The sequence below is a fragment of the Canis lupus genome, chromosome 20 (genome assembly GCF_011100685.1).
Source record: "Canis lupus familiaris isolate Mischka breed German Shepherd chromosome 20, alternate assembly UU_Cfam_GSD_1.0, whole genome shotgun sequence".
NCBI lineage: Eukaryota > Metazoa > Chordata > Mammalia > Carnivora > Canidae > Canis > Canis lupus.
Genome location: NC_049241.1, coordinates 45,096,832 through 45,115,931, shown reverse-complemented (window position 1 = coordinate 45,115,931; position 19,100 = coordinate 45,096,832). Strand labels below are relative to the sequence as shown.

The 19,100-nt window shown below is 48.4% G+C and overlaps 1 protein-coding gene across 2 annotated transcripts in view; it reads left to right on the top strand.

Annotated features, from left to right (window-relative positions):
• Positions 1-9,775: 9,775 nt before the first annotated feature.
• Positions 9,776-19,100, top strand: part of PGPEP1 (pyroglutamyl-peptidase I) — a 33,578-nt gene continuing 24,253 nt past the window's right edge. The window contains exons 1-2 of one of the 2 annotated variants that reach the window (XM_038566830.1): positions 9,776-9,997; positions 13,668-13,720. In XM_038566830.1, coding sequence (XP_038422758.1) covers positions 9,988-9,997; positions 13,668-13,720 — 63 coding nt within the window. In that variant the 5' untranslated portion in view covers positions 9,776-9,987. Of the gene's footprint in view, positions 9,998-10,837; positions 10,943-13,667; positions 13,721-19,100 lie in introns of those variants that run through there. The other variant, XM_038566829.1, reaches the window with a different exon arrangement.

Sequence of the window (19,100 nt, the reverse complement as noted above, 5' to 3'; positions counted from 1 at the left end):
TAGTTGATCCTTATCCAAGGCATGTCCTTTGGTTAGGTTGGAATCCTGACTGTGCCCCTCTGAGCCTCAGTTTGCCCCTCTGAAAATTGGCCTCGTGATAGTGTCTACCCTCGGTTGTAGTAAGGATGAAAGGAGTTAAGCTAGGTAAAAGCACTTAGTACCCAGGCGTGTGATAAATATTTATTGAGCACCTGCTAGGTGTCTGTTCCTGGAAACACAGAGTGAACAAACCAGACGAAACTGGCCCTCCTGGGACTTAGGAGCCCGTTGAGAAGACAGGTGGCAAGGAAAAAAAATAGGCAAATGTGTTAGTTTCCTTGGGCTGCCATACAAATTACCATAGACTGGGTGGCTTAAAACAGCAGAATTTGGGGCACCTGGGTGGCTCAGTCTGTTAAGCATCTGACTTCTGCTCAGGTCATGATCCCAGGGTCCTGGGACCAAGCCCTGTGTGGGGCTCTGCTCAGTGGAGAGCCTCTGTGGTTCTCCATCTCCTCCTCCCCTCCCCACTGCTTGTGCTCTCTCTCTCTCTTGCTTGCTATCTCAAATAAACAAGATCTTAAAAAAAAAAATAGAGCTTTATTCATAAGTCTGAAATCAAGGTATCAGTAGGGTTGATTGCTTCTGGAGATTCTTAGTGGCTATTTGTCCCATTCATCTTTTCCAACTTCTGGTGTTTGTCAGCAATCCTCATAGTTCTTGGCACCCAGAAATATTGATTTCTGCCACTGTCTTCACATGGCTTTCTTTGTGAGTCTCATTATCTCAAGTCTTCTCTCTTTTTCTTTTTAAAAGATTTTATTTATTCATGAGAGACACACACACAGAGAGAGAGGCAGAGACACAGGCACAGGGAGAAGCAGGCTCCCTGCAGGGAGCCCGATGTGGGACTCCCCTCCTGGGACTCCAGGATCACCCCCTGAGCTAAAGGCAGGCGCTAAACCACTGAGCCACCCAGGAATCTCCTCTCTTTTTCTTATAAGGACACTCCTTTCTCTTATTAGGCCCACCCTAAATCCAGGATAATATCATCTTGAGATCCTTAATCACATTTGTAAAGACTTTATTTCCAAAAAGGTCCTATTTGTAGGAACGGGAATTAGAATTTACCCGTGTTATAATAGAACATATCTTTTTAGGGGCACTACTCAATCCACCTCATCAAGTAATTACCAATTGGGTGACCATCAAAGGTTCCTTCCTCTGCCTTGACCTTTACCCATTCTTTGACCTTCAAGCCTGTAAATGAGCAATAGTTGCCCTCCTCCAGTGACTACCCTTCTTTAGGTCTCCTGAGTGTCAACATTGGCTTGAGAGCCTTTCTTACCAAGATCAGGGCCAAGTTCTTCCAGCTGAAAAGACCCTGTGCTTCCTGGAGCTGGCTTGGGGAGGCCTTGATGCTCACCTTCTCAATAAAAGATTTCCCTGCATCAGGCTTCAGAGACCTGGATGGAAGAAGATGGGAACCCTTAGGCCCAGCCACCTCCCACTAGATAGGTTTTAGGCACTAAAATTTCCCCTCCAGGACCTGGTGAAGAGAGGGGCATCTGTGTGCCCAGCTCTGCTACAAATGAGCTGAGCGGCTCAGGCATGTTTTTTGCCTTTCCTCCTTTTTTAAATTTTTCTATTTTTAAGATTTTATTTATTTATTCATGAGAGACACACACAGAGAGAGGCAGAGACACAGGCAGAGGGAGAAGCAGGCTCAACTCAAGAAGCCCGACGAGGGACTCAATCCTAGATCCTGGGATCACACCCTGAGCCGAAGGCAGATGCCCAACCTCTGAGCCACCCACGCATCCCCCTCTCCTCCTTTTTAAAAAAACAGGAATAATCATCTCTACCAACCAGGGTTACTGTGTGGATTAATCAAATGTGGAACCCACATAAAATGCCAAGCACCTGGCCGCTCTGAACCAACAGTTGCCCTTCATGTCTTAGTTTAGGGTCCTCTTGCCCCCGGAAACCAACCTTGAGATGAAGACTCAACCGCACAAATATATTCAGAGGGTGACCTCAGGAAGCCCTCATTGGAAGTGGAGACTTGAGAAAGGAAGGAACGATCCCTGCAGGGGACATCGATGAGTAGGCAACAAAGTGGACAACTGGGGATCAGTCCAGCTGGAGACCTCATGGAAACAAGCATAAAAGCTGGTTTCTTGTTGTGGTCCCACCTAGGGTCAGGGCAGCTGGAGTATTTATTCAAGTTCCATCTATCATTGGCCCTTAGGGGTATTGGTGAGGTCTGAGATGTGTGTAGGACTCAGGTAGGTGGCTAAATAATAATGACATGCCAACTCCGTTAGAAGGATTGGGAATTACCAGAGAAGCTTTGTTGGCCAATGGTAAAGGCTGATTAATTAAAGAATTTTTTTAAAAAGATGTTATTTATTTATTCATGAGAGACACAGAGAGAGAGAGCAGAGACACAGGCAGAGGGAGAAGCAGGCTCCACACAAGAAGCCCGACGAGGTACTCAATCCCCGAACCCCAGGATCACACCCTGGGGCCAAAGGCAGGTGCCAAACCTCTGAGCCACCCAGGGGTCCTCAAAGGCTGATTAATTAATAAACAACAGAAACTGGGGTACAGTGAACTGTCTCAGCATCCACATGATGGTGGAAGTAGGAAGAAAATCACGTGCCGGTACACTCCTTTCTGACGTTTCTCCACTTCTACGTGCGGTCTTTCTCCTTTTGCCCAACTAGCAAACTCCTATTCATCCTTGAAAACTCTGCTTGGGTGACCCCGTGTGGCAGATTACAATCACTGCAGTTTTTGTCAGACCTTTCAACATTAGGGTGGCCAATCTGAGTTTTCCATCCTCCTCCTGGCCTTAGGCATTGGTTAAAGGAGGAGCATGTGACCAACCAAGGCTAATTAATTAGGACTCCCTTGGGAGGGATACTGAGGCCACAAGAGAGTGCTTTCCATGGGGTTTATTAAAAGTGAGATAGTAAAAGCCTAGGACTGATTTTCTGGATGAAACTTTCTGCAGGGTGAATCCAGCATACACACAAGAGCTACTATGTGGAAAAGGAGGCATGCGGTGAGCTCCTGGATTCAGCTATACCTGAAGCCATAAAGTGTAACTTTCCATTTACATGAGCTCAAAAAGTTGTCCTTTACTGCTTAATTCTCTTGCAGTTTGTACTCTGTCCCTGGCAGTTGGCATAACATGAACTAATGCATTGCTACTCTGAGAACACTTCAACGACTGCCCCAAAATCTGATCATTCCTTCTCTTATACTTTGAACTTTAGTAGCTTGCACTGATTTTCATCGCTCCCTGGTTTGTGCCACATTGTCATTGCTTGCTTGCACACTTAAACTTTTTCAACTGACTTGTAGAAGCAAAAAAAATGACCATTTGTGTGGACCAGTTTGCAGCTGTCAGCCCAGATCCTTCCTCCATCTCATCATGGACACACCACCCATGCTCCACCAGAGGGCTTCCCTGGGAAGGTTCTGAAACCACAGAGCTGGGGTAATGTGAGTCAGGTACAGACCCTGCTGTCTCTTCAGAATCTTGGCCCTGTTTAATCCTAGATCCCGCCATACCTAATGTTTCATTAATCCACATCTTTCCTTATCCCTTGAACCAATAATGCTATTTTTAATAATGCTATTTATTTAATGCTATTTTAAAAATCCACTTTAAATTATATTTCTGACAGCAGAAACCTCAAGAGTGCAGGTCAATATACATATCAAAGTACCAAAAACACTCTTCCCTTCACAAAGAAAAGGAGAGGAGGATTGTAAGACCCAATGCTGTCAAGGTTGTGGTGAAACTGGTAGACATATATGTTTCCTTTTAAGTGGGGAAAACATTGGCATTATCTGCCAGTTATGTCTCAAAGTCCATAAAAGTGTCATGCCCTTCAACTCAGTAAGCCATTTCTGAAATTTTATACTGAGGTCTTGCAAATGAAGGGAAACACTCTCTGCCAAGGCCTTGCAGCAATGTTGCCAATTGTAAAAGAACAGAAAGAACAGCAGTGGACTGGTTGAGTAAGTTATGGTTCACCCACTCTACAGAATATTTTCCATTCATTAAAAATTATATGTAACCTCACCGCCAGCACCAGGGGTGGGCTGGGCCCAGTGACTCACTTTCAAAGAATAGAGTAGAGAAATGGGGAAATAGTGACTTGACAGTAGAGACATGTGACAGTTACCGTACACAGTGACCTGAATGGCAGGCCCCAAGGACATATTCAAGTTCTAACTCCAGAACCTGTGAACGTGACCCTATTTGGAAAAAGAGTCTATTCAGATTTAATTAAGTTAAGGACCCTTGGATGAGATTGTCTGGGGTTTAGGCTGGAACCCAAACCCAGTAACTGATGTCCTTCTAAGAGAAAGGCAGAGGGAGATTTGAGACCTAGAGAAAACAGAGACAAGAGGTTGGAGCCATGCAACCATAAGCCAAGGAGCCCACAGGAACTTCCGTTCTTCCAGAACCTGGAAGATACAAAGAAAGTATCCTTCCTTGGAGCCTCCAGAGGGAATGTGGCCCTGATGACACCTTTATTTTGTACATCTGCCCTCCTGAATTCTGAGAGAATAAATTTGCATTGTTTTAAGCGACCAAGTCTGTGGTAATTTGTTACAGCAGCCACAGGAAACTCACACACCACCTGCACCAAGTGACCCAGATTACACCACTGTGATAAATTGTGGGGATGTCAGAACCCCTGATATGACAAGATGGAAAGAGCATCTCACCTCTGTGGTCTTCCCCAAACACCCACAGCCCCATTCTAATCACAACAAGAACATCAAACAGATGCAGATTGGGGATATCTTGCAGGAATTTGGCCAGGGTTCCTCAAGGCTGCTAAGGTCATGGGGTGCCTGGGTGGCTCAGTTGTTAAGCATCCAAGCCCCCCCGCCTTTTTAAGATTTTTATTTATTTATTCATGAGAGACGCACACAGAAAGAGGGAGACATAGGCAGAGAGAGAAGCAGGTTCCCTTCAAGGAGCCTGATGTGGGACTTGATCCTGGATCCCGGGATCATGTCCTGAGCCAAAGGCAGACACTCAAACGCTGAGTCACCCAGGCATCCTGAGCATCCAACTCTTGATCTCAGCTCAGGTCTTGATCTCAGGGGCATGAGTTCCAACCTCCATACCCAGCATGGAGCCTAGTTAAAGGAGGAAAAAAAGACTGTTAAGGTTATGAACAGCAAGAAAAGACACATATCCTATCTATTTAAAAAAAAAAGATCCTCTTTATTCTGTACGACCACATTGCTACCCATGCTAATACTATTATTTTAGACTCTACCTTCCTTCCCAGTACTCTCTGGGGCCCCAGCACTTTGTTATCCCCATTTTACAGATGAGCAATGAGGCTTGGAATGGGAAAGTAACTCATTTGAGGGCATGCATTTGAGCTCAGGTCAACTGGCTCTTACCACCACACTTGCTGTCCTCCATAGTCTCCCTAAGAAAATTGCATAAACATTTTATTTATTTTTTATTTTTTTCATTTTATTTATTTTTTTAAAGATTTCATTTATGAGTGAGGGAGAGAGACAGAGAGACAGAGAGAGCATGAGTGGGCGAATATGCAGAGGGAGACAGAGAAGCAGGCTCCTTGCTTCGGGAGCCTGACATGGGGCTCAATCCCAGGACCTTGGGATCACCACCTGAGCCAAAGGCAGCCATTTAAACAACTGAGCCACCAGGGGCTCCTTGCATAAACATTTTCAAAGAAACAACTTTTTATAAATGAAACTTCCCCCCCACCCCAACATCCCTGGGACATTAGGTGTGGTTCCTGAGTCCATGACATTGTACCAGTGTCAATTTCTGGTTTGACAATAGTTTAGTAAGATAGATCATTTCACTGGGGGAAACTGAATTCAGCCCAGGGCCTAATCCTGGAGACTGAATTCAGGGTCTACTATTTTTGCAACTTTATATTAGTCTTAAGCTATTTCAAAATAAGTTATGGGACTCCTGCAACTCTCAGCAGTTGAGCGCCTGCCTTTGGCCCAGGGCATGATCCTGGAGTCCCAGGATTGAACCCCACATCAGGCTCCCTGCATGGAGCCTGCTTCTCTCTCTGCCTGTGTCTCTGCTTCTCTCTCTCTCTCTGCCTCTCATGAATAAATAAATCTTAAAAAAAAAAAAAAAAAAAAGCAGAGACCCGAAGAGATACCTGTACATCCATATTCACAGCAGCTCTATTCATAATGGCCAAAAGGTAGAAGCAACCAAGTGTCCAAGAGCGGATGAATGAATAAACAAAATGTGCTGTATTCATACAGTGGTTTATTATCATCCTTAAACAGGAAGGAAATTTTAACATATACCACAATGTGGATAAACCTTGAGGACACAATGCTAACAACTGAAATAAGCCTGTCACAAAAAGACAAAGACTGGCTCCCTGCAGGGAGCCTGCTTCTCCCTAGGCCTGTGTCTCTGCCTCTCTCTGTGTCTCATGAATAAAGAAATCTTAAAAAAAAAAAAAAAAAAAAGACAAAGACTGTATGATTCTACTCATATGAGGTCCCTAAAGCAGTCATATTCATAGAGAAAGGAAGTAGAATGGTGGGGGCCGGGGCTGGGGGAGAAGAAATGGGGAATTAGTGTTTAGTGGGGACAGCTTTTTAGTTATACAAGATGAAAAGAGTTCTGAAGATTAGCTGCACGGCAATGTGAATGTACCTTTAACACTACTGAACTTAAAAGTGGTAAATTTTATGTTATGTTTTACCTCAATTAAAAAAACAAACCAAAACAAAACACTAGGGCACCTGGGTGGCTCAGTCAGTTAAGCATCTGATGCTTGATTTCAACTCAGGTCATAATCTCAGGGTTGTTAGATCGAGTCTGACATCAGGCTCTGCGCTGAGCATGGAGCCTGCTTAAGCTTCTCTCTCTCCTTTTGTCCCGTGCCCCCTGAAAAACACCACCACCATCAAAACCCTAGTGGCATTTCTTGAAAGCAAAAGTTTCTGTATTGTATTTATTTTTGAGCACAGGTATACTCACCTTTTCAAAAGTTTGCATTATACCACTTGCTTTTACAAAATACTGACACATTAGTACCTGTTTTCCCCAACTGAAAGAAATCTGAAGGGATTTTTGCTCTACGGAAAAAGGGTGAAAAGCAAAGATAACCTTCAGCGTTTGTTCTGCAGCAAGCCAAGTGCCTTCTCTGAGAACTGCACTCAGCATCCCAGCATCAAGCCACCAGAACACTGAACTGTGGCTGCGAGCATCTGTGTTTTATTTTGACTTATTTTGTGCATCCACGAACGGGATGTGTCCTCAGGTACCAGAGAAGCCTGAGAGAGCTTATTCTTATCTGGGAATGCTCAAAATGTTTTCTTTCTTTTATTTTTTTCTAAGATTTTATTTATTTATTCATGAGAGAGACAGAAAGAGAGGTAAAGACACAGGCAGAGGGAGAAGGAGGCTCCATGCAGGGAACCTGATGTGGGACTGGATCCTGGGACTCCAGGATCACTCCCTGAGCCAAAGGCAGACACTCAATCGCTGAGCCACCCAGGCGTCCCTCTTTTTCTTTTCCTCCCTCCCTCCTTCCTTTCCTTTCCTTTCCTTTCCTTCCTTCCTTTCCTTTCCCTCCCTCCCTCCCTCCCTCCCTCCCTTCCTTCCTTCCTTATGATAAAATGAACATAATGTAAAACTTATCACTTAAACCACTTTAAAGTGTATAATCCATTGGCATTATATACATTTACCATGTTGTGCAACCATCACCTTTATGTCGTTCTGGAACATTTTCATCACCCAAAAGCAAACCCCACCCCCATGAGCAGTCTCCCTGCCCCCTCCCCCAGCCCCTGGCAACCATTAATCTCCTTTCTATCTCTATGGACTTCCCTGTTCTGGAGATCTCATATAGGTGGAATCCTACACTCTGTGGCCTTTTGTAGCTGGCTTCCTTCACTAGGCATGATGTTTTCAAGGTTCATCCATGCATGTATCAGAACTCCCTTTTTATGGCTGGGTAATAATCCATTGCCTGGATAGACCAATTTTCTTTCCCCATTCATCCGTTGATGGACATTTGTTCGTACTGACCTTTTGGCAATTGTATGGTGTTGTCATGAACATTCACATACAAGCATTTGTTTGAACACCTATTTGCAATTATTTTGGGTCTATACCTAGGAGTGGAATTGCTGGTCCTCTGGTAACTATGTTTAACTTCTTGAGGAACTGCCAAGCTTTTCCAGGTGGCAGCAGTACTTTATTGCACTTGGCTTTCCAAGTCACCATCTTGCTTTTTTTTTTTTAAGATTTATTGATTTAGGGCAGCCCCGGTGGTGCAGCGGTTTAGCGCCGCCTGCAGCCCAGGGCGTGATCCTGGAGACCCTGGATGGAGTCCCACCTCAGGCTCTCTGCATGGAGCCTGCTTCTCCCTCTGCCTGTGTCTCTGCCTCTCTCTCTGCGTCTCTATGAATAAATAAATAAAATCTTTAAAAAAAAAGATTTATTGATTTATTTGAGAAAGAGAGTGAACACATGCCTGTGAGCAGAGGGAGGGGCAGAGGGAGAGAGAATCCTCAAGCAGACTCCCCACTGAGTTTGGAGCCCTAAATGGGGCTCGATCCCAGGCCCATGAGATCATGACCTGAGCCAAAATCAAGAGTGGCTGCTTAATTGACTGAGTCACCCAGACAACCCCTAATCTTATTTTTTTTTTTAAGTTCTCTCTGTTTCTCCCTGCCCTTTCATCTATCCCACCACTGTTGCAAAGCAAATCCTTGAGCACAGACTTTGCAAGCGTCAGCCAGGATATTTTGGGGGCTGTTTGTTCTCCCTAAGGACAGGCCTATGTACTCCTGCTCCAAATCCCTGTCTCTCCCATATGTGACCCTGGGACAAGTGACTGAGCTGCTCTGGGCCTCAGTTTCCATACTTGAAAAGTGGGATAAGAACAGTCTCCCCTCAAAAGGGTTTTGTGAGGTTAAGAAAGAAAACACCAGTGACATGCTCAGACAGGGCCAAAGTGTGGCTTGGGCTACCAGTGTATCTGAGCATTTCTCCTGTCCAGTCTCAGCAGTAGTGTGTGACTCAGTTTCTCCCCATCAGCACCAACTCTGGATGTTTTTTTTTTTAAAGATTTTATTTATTTATTCATGAGAGACACACAAACAGAGAGAGAGACAGAGACAGAGAGACAGAGACACAGGCAGAAGCAGGCTCCATGCAGGGAGCCTGACGTGGGACTCCATCCCAGGTCTCCAGGATTAGGCCCTGGGCTGAAGGCGGCGCTAAATCGCTGAGCCACCTGGGCTGCCCACCAACTCTGGATGTTATATATGTTTCCTTCCTCTTGTACAATAGGGTGAAGGAAAATGATGTAGCTTCCCTCCCTCCACAACGCTGGCTTCTAGCAATGCGGGCAGATACTTATTACATGTTGGAGTTATGAAACGTGATCCTTGGTGAGATTTTTGTTCATTCTCTTCTCCCACTTGGCTTGGATTTTGCCCCCACAGCTGGTTTAGGCTGGCTCTCAGATTTTCTGAATTCTACCTGAAGCTGCCAGAGACCAAAATAGCCACTGAGTATGTGACCTCTGGTCTGTGCTTGTAAACCAGGGCTCCAGGCCAGTCCAATGAACTCTGCCCTGGGTATTCCGAGGCCAGGGTCAGAGGCAGATGGTTCTTGAGTCATCAGTACTCTAGCTAATCTCAGACCAAAGCTGCTTGGAATGATATGTCAGAGACCCAAGTCCAAGGTCTAGTCCTGTTTTTCTGATGATGTGGTCAGAAACTCAGCTTTAGTTTTCTGGCTGTTTTTGGAGAAATTCTGGTCTCTGATCAACATTAGTGGGTGACCTACTGTATGTCAGGCACATATTGGGTACACAGACACTGCTATAATGGAGACTCATCCTTGTCCTAGAAGTCCTAATCCCTATGTCAGAAGAAATGGGAAACAAACCAGAAAAGCAGTGTCTATAATCAAATGTGATCACTGCTACAAAGAGGATGAAGCAAGGTAAGGAGATGGACCTGCTCACAGAGAGTGAGGGGTGGGATGAAGGATCTCAGCCAGGGAGGGTAAGTAGAACCCCCAGGAAGAGGCGACGTTCAGCTGACTCCTGAAGAAAGAGAAGCAGCTAGGTTTGCGGATAAGGAACAGCAAGTGCAAAGGCCCTGGGGTGGGACTCTGCTAAGCTGTTGAAGGACTGTTGGGGCTAGAAGTGGATTGAGTGTTGCGGAGATGGAGAGAGGGGAGGCCGAGGTCTGTGGAGCCACATCAGCCTCCTTTGCAACATGAGAGCCTGCAGAGGACCTTGGGCACCACTTTACTGTGCTGCTGTGTTTTCACTTTATCCCGCTCTCCTCTCAACCTCCCGGCCCACATGCATGCCTCTTCTCTGACTCCAGGAGGCTCTAGTCCAGCGGCCCAACGAACCAAGTCTCCTCAGGTTCTTCCTCCGCAAAACGGAGTGAATGACGCGGTCTCACAGGGAGGTGGCGGGGGAGGAAGCCAAGAACTCCCAGGGGCGGGCAGCCCGCGGGCGCTCAGAGACACGCGGAGTAAACAACCTGCTCGCCGCAGCGCCTGACTCAGTGAGTTCAAGCGGCCACGGCGTACAGAACGAGCTGTACCCATCTCCCAGGTGTGGAAACTGAGCTCGGCAGAGGCGCGGAGCCGGGCGCTCGGGACTCAGGGGCGGGGGCGGGGCGCGCACGCTGCGTCTCGGGCCCGGGGGCGCGCACGCCGAGCCGCCCTGCTGGGGCCGGGGCCTGGGCGGGGCCTGGGCGGGGCCTGGGCGGGGCCTGGGCGGGGCCGGGGCGGGGCCGGGGCGGGGCCGGGGCGGCGCGGGGCCGGGCGGCGGCGGCTGCGGCGGCCGACTCGCCAGTCGGGCCAGGAGCGCGTCAGAGGCGCAGCCCGATCCCGCCATGGAGCAGCCCAGGAAGGCGGTGGTGGTGACGGGTACGCTGAAGGCAGGCGCGCTGACAGTGGCCGCGGGCAGGGGCGGGTTGGGCGGCTCCAGAGCCGGCGGGGTTAGCAGGGGCGGGGTGGTGCGGGAGGGGCAGAGGCTAGAAGTCGTCCCAGGTTTGGAAGATGTCATCTCCCAGCTCAGTCCGCGCAACACGTAGAAAGTGCAGAAGGGGGGGCCCCTTGCGGTCCTACTGTCAGGGGCCGCGGCAGGCTGGGGTGTGGGGGTCCGGTCAAGTGCCCCGCGCGGAGCGGGCCCCTCTGGCGTCCTTCCTTCCCCGGGTGAGCGCAGTGGTCCTCTGGGCACCTGTCTGTTCCGTCTGACCGGCCAGGGACTGGACTGGACTTCCCCTTCCTGCCCGTCCCGAGGTCGGGCCTGTCCCCACCCACTGCCCCAGGGCACAAAGCCGATTTGCGGGCAGGAAGTGCCCCAGTGACAAATGAGCCTTCTGCCAGCCACTGCTCCCCCAGCCCTGTGCTAATGGGGGGCTGTTCTCCGAGGCAAGAGCAAGAGGAGGTCGGGGAACCCTGGGTGGCCGGCCGCTCCCCCTGTCGTCCGTCCCCAGGACCGTGTGGGTCAAAATCGTTTCTCCCCGGGTTGTTTATGGGTGAGCCCGTCCCCACTGTCACCAACTCCCTGAAACTAACTGTTCTTCCTTGAGAAGACTCCGCCTCAGGGCCACGTGGGCGTCAACTTCCGCCTGGCCTCTGGTTGGGGGGTCATTTTGACGGGTCAGAGTGGGAGATCCAGCTAAGATTCACACAAGTGTTTTGTGGCCCCGGGAGGGTGAGGCTGATCCAGGAAGATGGAGGAAGGCATTCACAGGTGTGTGTAACTGGGGGAGGGTTGCTCCCCCCACCTCCACCCCCCTGTATCTGGTATTTGTTCTTCTAGTACTGGACTGTGCAGGCAGCCACTGGACTGGGCATTTTCTTGCATGGATTCATTACCTGTACCATCTCTTTTGCAGAGGGGAAACGGAGGCTTACAGAGGTCACCCTGTTTGGAGGTGGCCGAGCTGGGACTCATACTTGGTCTATGCAAGAGAGGAGAGAGGGTGGAGGGGTCCTGCCTCCTCTAAGAGGGTGGGGAAGCTGCTGTTCCAGGATACAGCGTCCCTCCCAGGGCCATGACACCATATGGGACCCTCAGTCCAGCTGGAGTGACCCATACTTCCAGGGCAGCCTCTCTTGCCAGATGTTCATTTCTAGGCAGGGTGACAGGGTGTTTAGAATAGAAGAGCTGTGGACTCCCATGGGTCTAGTTTCAAATCCCAGCTCTTCTGGCTACTTGCTATGTGACCCTGGGCAACTGTTTTCACCTGTCTGTGCCCTGAGTGCCACTCTTATAAAAGGGGCCCAGGAAACAGCCTTGCCTGGAAGGGGGTTCAGTGAGGCCAAATGCCACAGTGCATGCAGAACACTTAGCACATCCTCAGGCCACTCTCTTGGTTTGTTAAGTGGAGCCTGGAGTTTGAACAAGTGGGGTGGAGGGTGGCAGGATGGTGTCTGGACAGCCTGGCCTGGGAGACACCCACATGTATCCCATAAGGGCCATTCTTCACTTTGTGGTGATTCACAGGGCACAGGGGCCCTATACCAAGACAGTGATAAAATAATTATAGATGGGGCTCAGGGATAGTGGAGAAAATTGAGAAGGGAAAAGGCCAGCCCTTTCTGGGGCAAAAGCAGGCCACTGGCTCATTGCTGGGCACAAGGGTCAGGTGAAGGTGGAAACAAGAAAGGACAGTTAAGTGATGCCTGGGTGGCCCAGTGGTTGAGCATCTGCCTTTGGCTCAGGGCAGGAACCCAGGGTCCTGGGATCGAGTCCTGCATCCGGCTCTCCTCATGGAGCCTGCTTCTCCCTCTGCCTGTGTCTCTGCCTCTCTCTCTCTCTCTCTCTCTCTCTCTTTCTCTCTCTCTGTGTGTCTCTCATGATCATGAATACATAAATAAAATCTTTTTAAAAAATCTCAAAAAAGGGGATCCCTGGGTGGCGCAGCGGTTTAGCGCCTGCCTTTGCCCCAGGGCGCGATCCTGGAGACCCGGGATCCAATCCCACATCTGGCTCCCGGTACATGGAGCCTGCTTCTCCCTCTGCCTATGTCTCTGCCTCTCTCTCTCTCTCTCTCTGTGTGTGTGACTATCATAAATAAATAATAAAAAAAAATTAAAAAAAAAAAAGAACAAAGTTAAAAAAAAAAAAATCTCAAAAAGTCTCCTTCAGAAACCCCTTCTCCAATATCCTTTTTCATTCAGAATCAGTCTTAAGTGTTCTTTCTTTAAATAGCCAGGCTCCAGGATGCCTGGGTGGCTGAGCATCTGCCTTTGGCTCAGGGCGTGATCCCAGCATCTGGGGATCCAGTCCCATGTCAGGCTCCCTACATGGAGTCTGCTTCTCCCTCTGCCTATGTCTCTACCTCCTTTCTCTGTCTCTCATGAATACATTTAAAAATCTTTAAAATAAAGGAGGGGGGAGAAAGGACAGTTAAAAGCAGTTAAGAGCAGGGGGGTGGGGGGGTGCTCTGAAGGGCCCTGGGTGCACCCCAGAATGCAGGATCAGGCCCCTGACATTGTCCCAGATGGTGGCTCTTCCCAAAGTTCCCTGTTCTGTTCTGCCAGGTAGAGGCAGCGGCCTGATCCTGGGCAGGCTAGAGAAGGTCACTGGGTGGTGATATGCTGCTTTTACTGTTGTTGTCGTTTTTTTTTTTTTTTTCAGGGTTTGGCCCTTTTGGGGAACATACCGTGAACGCCAGCTGGATTGCAGTCCAGGTAACTCAGATCTGAAGGGTAGGAATCAGGCTCAGGGCTGGGGTCCCCCTGGAAATATATGGCACCAAAGAGAGGAAGGAATTTATGAAGAGAACGTCTCCCTTGAAGCTTCCTGCAAAAACGTTTAAGTCTGATATACACATTTTTCCAAATGGTAACCACTATAACTTACACTCGTTGGCTTGCTCTGCACCAAGCATCCTGAACTCCCCCCATAACCTTTGTGTGGTTGGGTGTGCTTATTCTTGTGCCCAATTTACTGATTAGGCAACTGAGGCCCGGAGAGAGTTATCTGAGGTCACATAGCCAGGAAACTGGAGTGGCACTGACTTAAAAGTGCCTCATGCCCCAGCCACGTTTAAGGGTGACTAGGCAGGGATGTTGAGAGGTGTATTAACCTTGTAGAGAGGATATAATGACCCTCACTTTTACTTCCAAGCAGCTGGGGGAGGAGAAGGCTGCATATTGTGTGTAGGGGGGTGTCTTTTCCACTGTCCTGAGCAGGTTGTCAGCCTGCAGGCCTTCCACTTTCTTTGTCAGATGGGGCATTTGGGAGAGACAGACGGGAACAATGGGGAGAGAGAAAGAGAGAAACGTTTTCTCCTTATATAAATCAGATCTGCAGAGACTGGAGCCAAACTCATGTTAATCCTAGCCCATTAGCTGCTTGATTTAAAGCATCCCCTGCTTTTCACTCCAGAGCTCTGAATTTGGAGAAAAATCCAAGTTGAAACCTCAGTGTGTCAATCCCTAGTTTGGGGGCCCCTCACCTTTTATATCATGCCTAGTATAGACCTCAAAATCTTGGCTACTTCCCTTTAAAAAAAAATTCACCCCACTTTGTGAGCGGGACAGAAGAACGGGGTCCCCAGGACCCTGCAGATGGGAGCGTGTCCGAGGCTCTGATCGTTGCACCCGCTCCCTGGAGCCCCAGACAAAAAGGAAACAGCGTGTTTCTGAAGACGTTGTGTGTCTGGCTTTGTGCGAGTTTCAGACAGGAGCCTTCACGGGGCTGAGTGGACACAAAGCCGTGTGTCTGAATTCCTGGGCCCCAGACACTATGATCTGCATCTAAATAGGAGAAAAATCAATTAAACAATCTTTGGAAATCCCTCTGAGCTTTGGGATGTGGATGGTGGAGGATGGCAGCTTTTCATCCTGCTGCCAGAGGGGAAATGCCCCTTATATTTTGGTCGCCCATCTTGCCAGACCTCGCCTCTGGAAGACTTTCCAATTTTCTTCCTCAAGCTTATGAAACAAGAAGAGAGGATTCTCTACCATGCCACGGATAAAAAGACGCCAACCTTCCCAGATGTGACTGTTTCCCTTTAAAACAAAAACAAAAAGCTGGAGTTGCACATATACACTCTGAGTGAGTGCATCAGCGTAGCCCCACAAAAATTTATGCCTGTGCACCTCCACCTCACCTGTGTCTTTATCAAGATCTAGAACACTCCCAGCCCCTTTCTCATCACAGAAGCTCTTTGTGGCCCCTCATAGCTATTTTCCCTCAGGTGTGCATCTCTCTGCTGAACCCCCCCTTGGGTGTGGCCTGTTCTAGAACTTGTCGTCAGTGGAGTTACACTTGGGTCTGGTGCCTTCTGGCAGCACAGTGTCTGCGGGATCCACCTGTGGGGTGGCTGGGAGCTGCCCCTGGTGTGTTTTAGTTGTCCTGGATAAAACAGATTTGCGCAGGTAAAGGTGTCCCATTGGATGGGTTCATTCTATCCCTCAAGAAAATATGGCTCGGAGTGTTCTTGGTGTGACCCAGACATGAGTTGTGGGTGGCAGTTCGTGTTGGTCACTTCAGGCTGAAGATGGGAGTTTTGTAACCCATAGTGGGCCACAGTTAACTTCTTGTCCCCACGGATTTTTCTGAAGCCCAAGCTGTCATCCGTAGAAGGAACTCCTCCTGCCTCAGGGATCAGCTAACTTCTCTTGTCTCCCCCTTCTCTACCTGCCTTTCGAGAGGTCTCTCTCAGCCTGCCTTTGGTCTCTCCCTCTCTCCCCTTATGTCTCCATGTCTTTCTGCATCTGTCACTCTCCCCTTGTGTGTCTTTCTCAGTTACATTAGGCCTTTCTGTGGGTCTCTCTCCCATCAGGTCTCCACTTCTTTCTCTGTCTCTGTCACTCTCCTCTCCCCTGTTCCCCCCATCTCCTCTGTCCCTCTCTCTCATATGACTCTACTTCTTCCCACCTTGGATGAACTTGTGCTCTAGTGGAAGAGTGAACCGTTTCCTACCAGCCACACTGGGGAGGTGGGAGTGCTGAGGACAGAGGCATACCCCCCCCCCCCAGGTCTGATCATTCCCCAGCATGGTCCTGCCCCTAAGCACCTCCCACAGGCTGCATTTTTGGAGCATCTTGTCTCCCCCAGGTCTAGGGTGGTGGACGTGGGACACTGGCTGCAGGTCTCTCTCTTCCTAGGAGGCTCAGGTGGGTGTCAAGGGCCGGGACCCCCTTGGCTTGGGGCCATCTGGAGTGTTCTCTGCCCAAGCACAGCGAGGAGGAGCTGGGTCACAGGTCCTGGTGACATCACGGGACAATTACTGCCACAGTGAGTCTAGACAGACCTGCTAAGGATATTAACCAGGGAACAAAGGGGGTCTTTGTTGAGGGGTCAAGGGAATCGGTCAGATGCGGCCTCTCGGCGGGGTCTTGTCAGGTAGACTGGGGTGTAGACAATGCGCCGTCTGGGGTCTGGGGCGCGTGAGCCCTGTTCTTTTCACGGTGTGTGCTTGGCGGCTGCGGTCGCTGCAGTGTTGCGGGACTTGGGTTTGCTGCCACTCCCCTCCTCCCCTGGGAGAATGGGCCAGCTCTGTTGGAACAGAAAGTGTTCAGAGACAAGAATTTAGCTAGATGACAAACCACCCACTTCTAATAACTTTGGATGAACCATATAGCTTGCTCCTTCCCCTTCACTGCCTTCTCTAAAATTGGGGAATAATTTACATAAAGTGACACGTACAGATCTTCAGTACCCTTACCACTTCGGGGAACAGTATTTATACCGATGTCACCGATGCTTCAATTAAGATAGTGAACCTTTCCATCAACCTAGAATGTTCCCTCCCATTTGGCTCCCCCTCCCCCAGCATTCCCCACACTGCCCTGGAGGCAGTTGCTGTCCTGGCCTCAGTCATCTTACATGACTTTTGACTGGTCTCAAGTTGCAAATGAACAGGGTGGCACAGCCTCTGTGTCCCCTGTGTGCCAGCTGCTTTTGCTTGGCCTGAGTTGGTGGTGGGAGTGGTACTTGGCTCTCTTCCCTACTCACCCCCTCTTCCCACTGACATTGGCATTAGGGGGCTTTGGAGTTTGCTCCTTAATAATGAAACAACAGGGATGCTCCTCTCAAGGTCTTTGGCACTCACGTGGATGTCTCACTGTGGGGATGCTGTGGGCCAGGGGTGAGGGGGTAGGGTAGGTTGGGAGTGGTGGTGGTGGTATATTTTCGGTGACAGTTTTCTTATTTTAGATTTTCTTCCCCCAGGTGGTGGGGGCAGGGTAGGTGAGGACCCAGAGGATATGAGGAACAAAGATTAGGACAAGAAGGTGACTCACAGGGCACCTGGCTGGCTAGTCAATAGGGCATGCAACTCTTAATCTCAGAGTTGTGAGTTTGAGTCCTGCGTTAGATGTGGAGCTTACTTAAAAAAAAAAAAAAAAAAAAGTTGAAATAAGAAAGTGACTCACTCTGTGGCTTTCTGGTGATGTCAACCCATTTCCTACTACTGAGAACCGCTGTGGGCGTGTGGCCATCCCAGTAATGCTCAAGAAACATCACCCAGTGGAGATAACCCTTGAGTTGCTCTAGGCAAGTGAGGCTGCTCAGCACGTAGTGACCATTCTGCGGGGCAGAGAGGATCCATGGGAGAGTTTGTGGTCTCAAGCCAGGCATCCAGCCTTGGCACATCCCATGTCATAGTGACCACCAGGGGAATTATGGGGGGGGGGGGGGTTACTGTGCCCAGAGAATTTTTCTTGGGTTGGTCACTAATCGAGTTAGCATACTTTTTCCCCCTGCCCACGGAAGTGGTTCACCAAGTACACGTGCCCCGTGGACAACAGGCTCAACTGGGGGACAACTCCCCAGCTGGAACCAAACAAGTAAAGATGATCCTTTAAGTCCCCAGTTTAAGCCTGGGAGATGGATTCTTTTAATTCCTGGCCTTTCAACATATTTTCTCTTGTCAGAAAGGACTGCCAGGACCACAGGAAAATAAAAGTGGGGAATTCAAGGAGTGAGGGAGGAGGGTAAAAAAGAGGGGTCCTGGTGAGAGGATATAAAGATAGACAAGATTATTTACCTCATGCTGAGGTAAAGCTTTGGCTGGAGACATCTCTCAGCCCTGGGGGGAGAAGAAGCAACTGTCTTTATTCTCATTGCAATTAAATAAAAATTTTGACATGCTATAAGCATAGGGCAGGGAAGTCCTTTCCTACCTAGATTTCCCCAGATTTTTTAAGACTTTATTTATTCATGAGAGACAGAGAGAGAGAGAGAGAGAGGCAGGCCCTAAACCACTGAGCCACCGAGGGAGCCTCTCCCAGATGTTAACCTTGTATTACATTTGCTCTTTCTCTAAAGATAAATTAGGTAGCTAAAATAAATAAATAAATAAATAAATAAATAAATAAATATTAATAAATAAATAATAAGGTAGCTAGATACTTTTTTTATTTTTTTATTTATTTATGATAGTCACACAGAGAGAGAGAGAGAGGCAGAGACACAGGCAGAGGGAGAAGCAGGCTCCCTGCAGGAATCCTGATGCAAGACTCGATCCCAGGACCCTGGGATCATGTCCTGAGCCAAGGCAGATGCTCAACCACTGAGTTACCCAAGTACCCCATGACTGGCTGATTTCACTTAGCATAGTATCCTCACAGTTCATATATGTTGTAGCCTGGGATAGAATTTCTTTCCTTTTTAAGACTGAATAATATTCCATCTTATGGATACACCACATTTTCCTCATCCATTTGTCCACTGATAGACACCTGAGTGACTTCCATACATTAGCTATAGTGTCTAACACTGCTGCAAACACTAGTGTACAAATATTTCTTTAAGAGCCTGCTTTAAATTTTTGTGAATATACATCCAGAAATGGAATTGCTGGATCATATTATAATTCCAATGTTCAGTTGTTGTTTTTTTGTTTTTTTTTTTTTTTTGAGGAATTACCCTGTTCTGAGTTATTTATTTATTTATTTATTTATTTATTTATTTATGTGTATTTATTTAAGCAATCTCTACACCCAACGTGGGGCTCGAACTCACCACCCTGAGATCAAGAGCCACATGCTCCACCCACTGAGCCAGCCAGGCACCCCTGTTCTGGGTCACTTAAAAGTCGATTGCAGACATGATAAC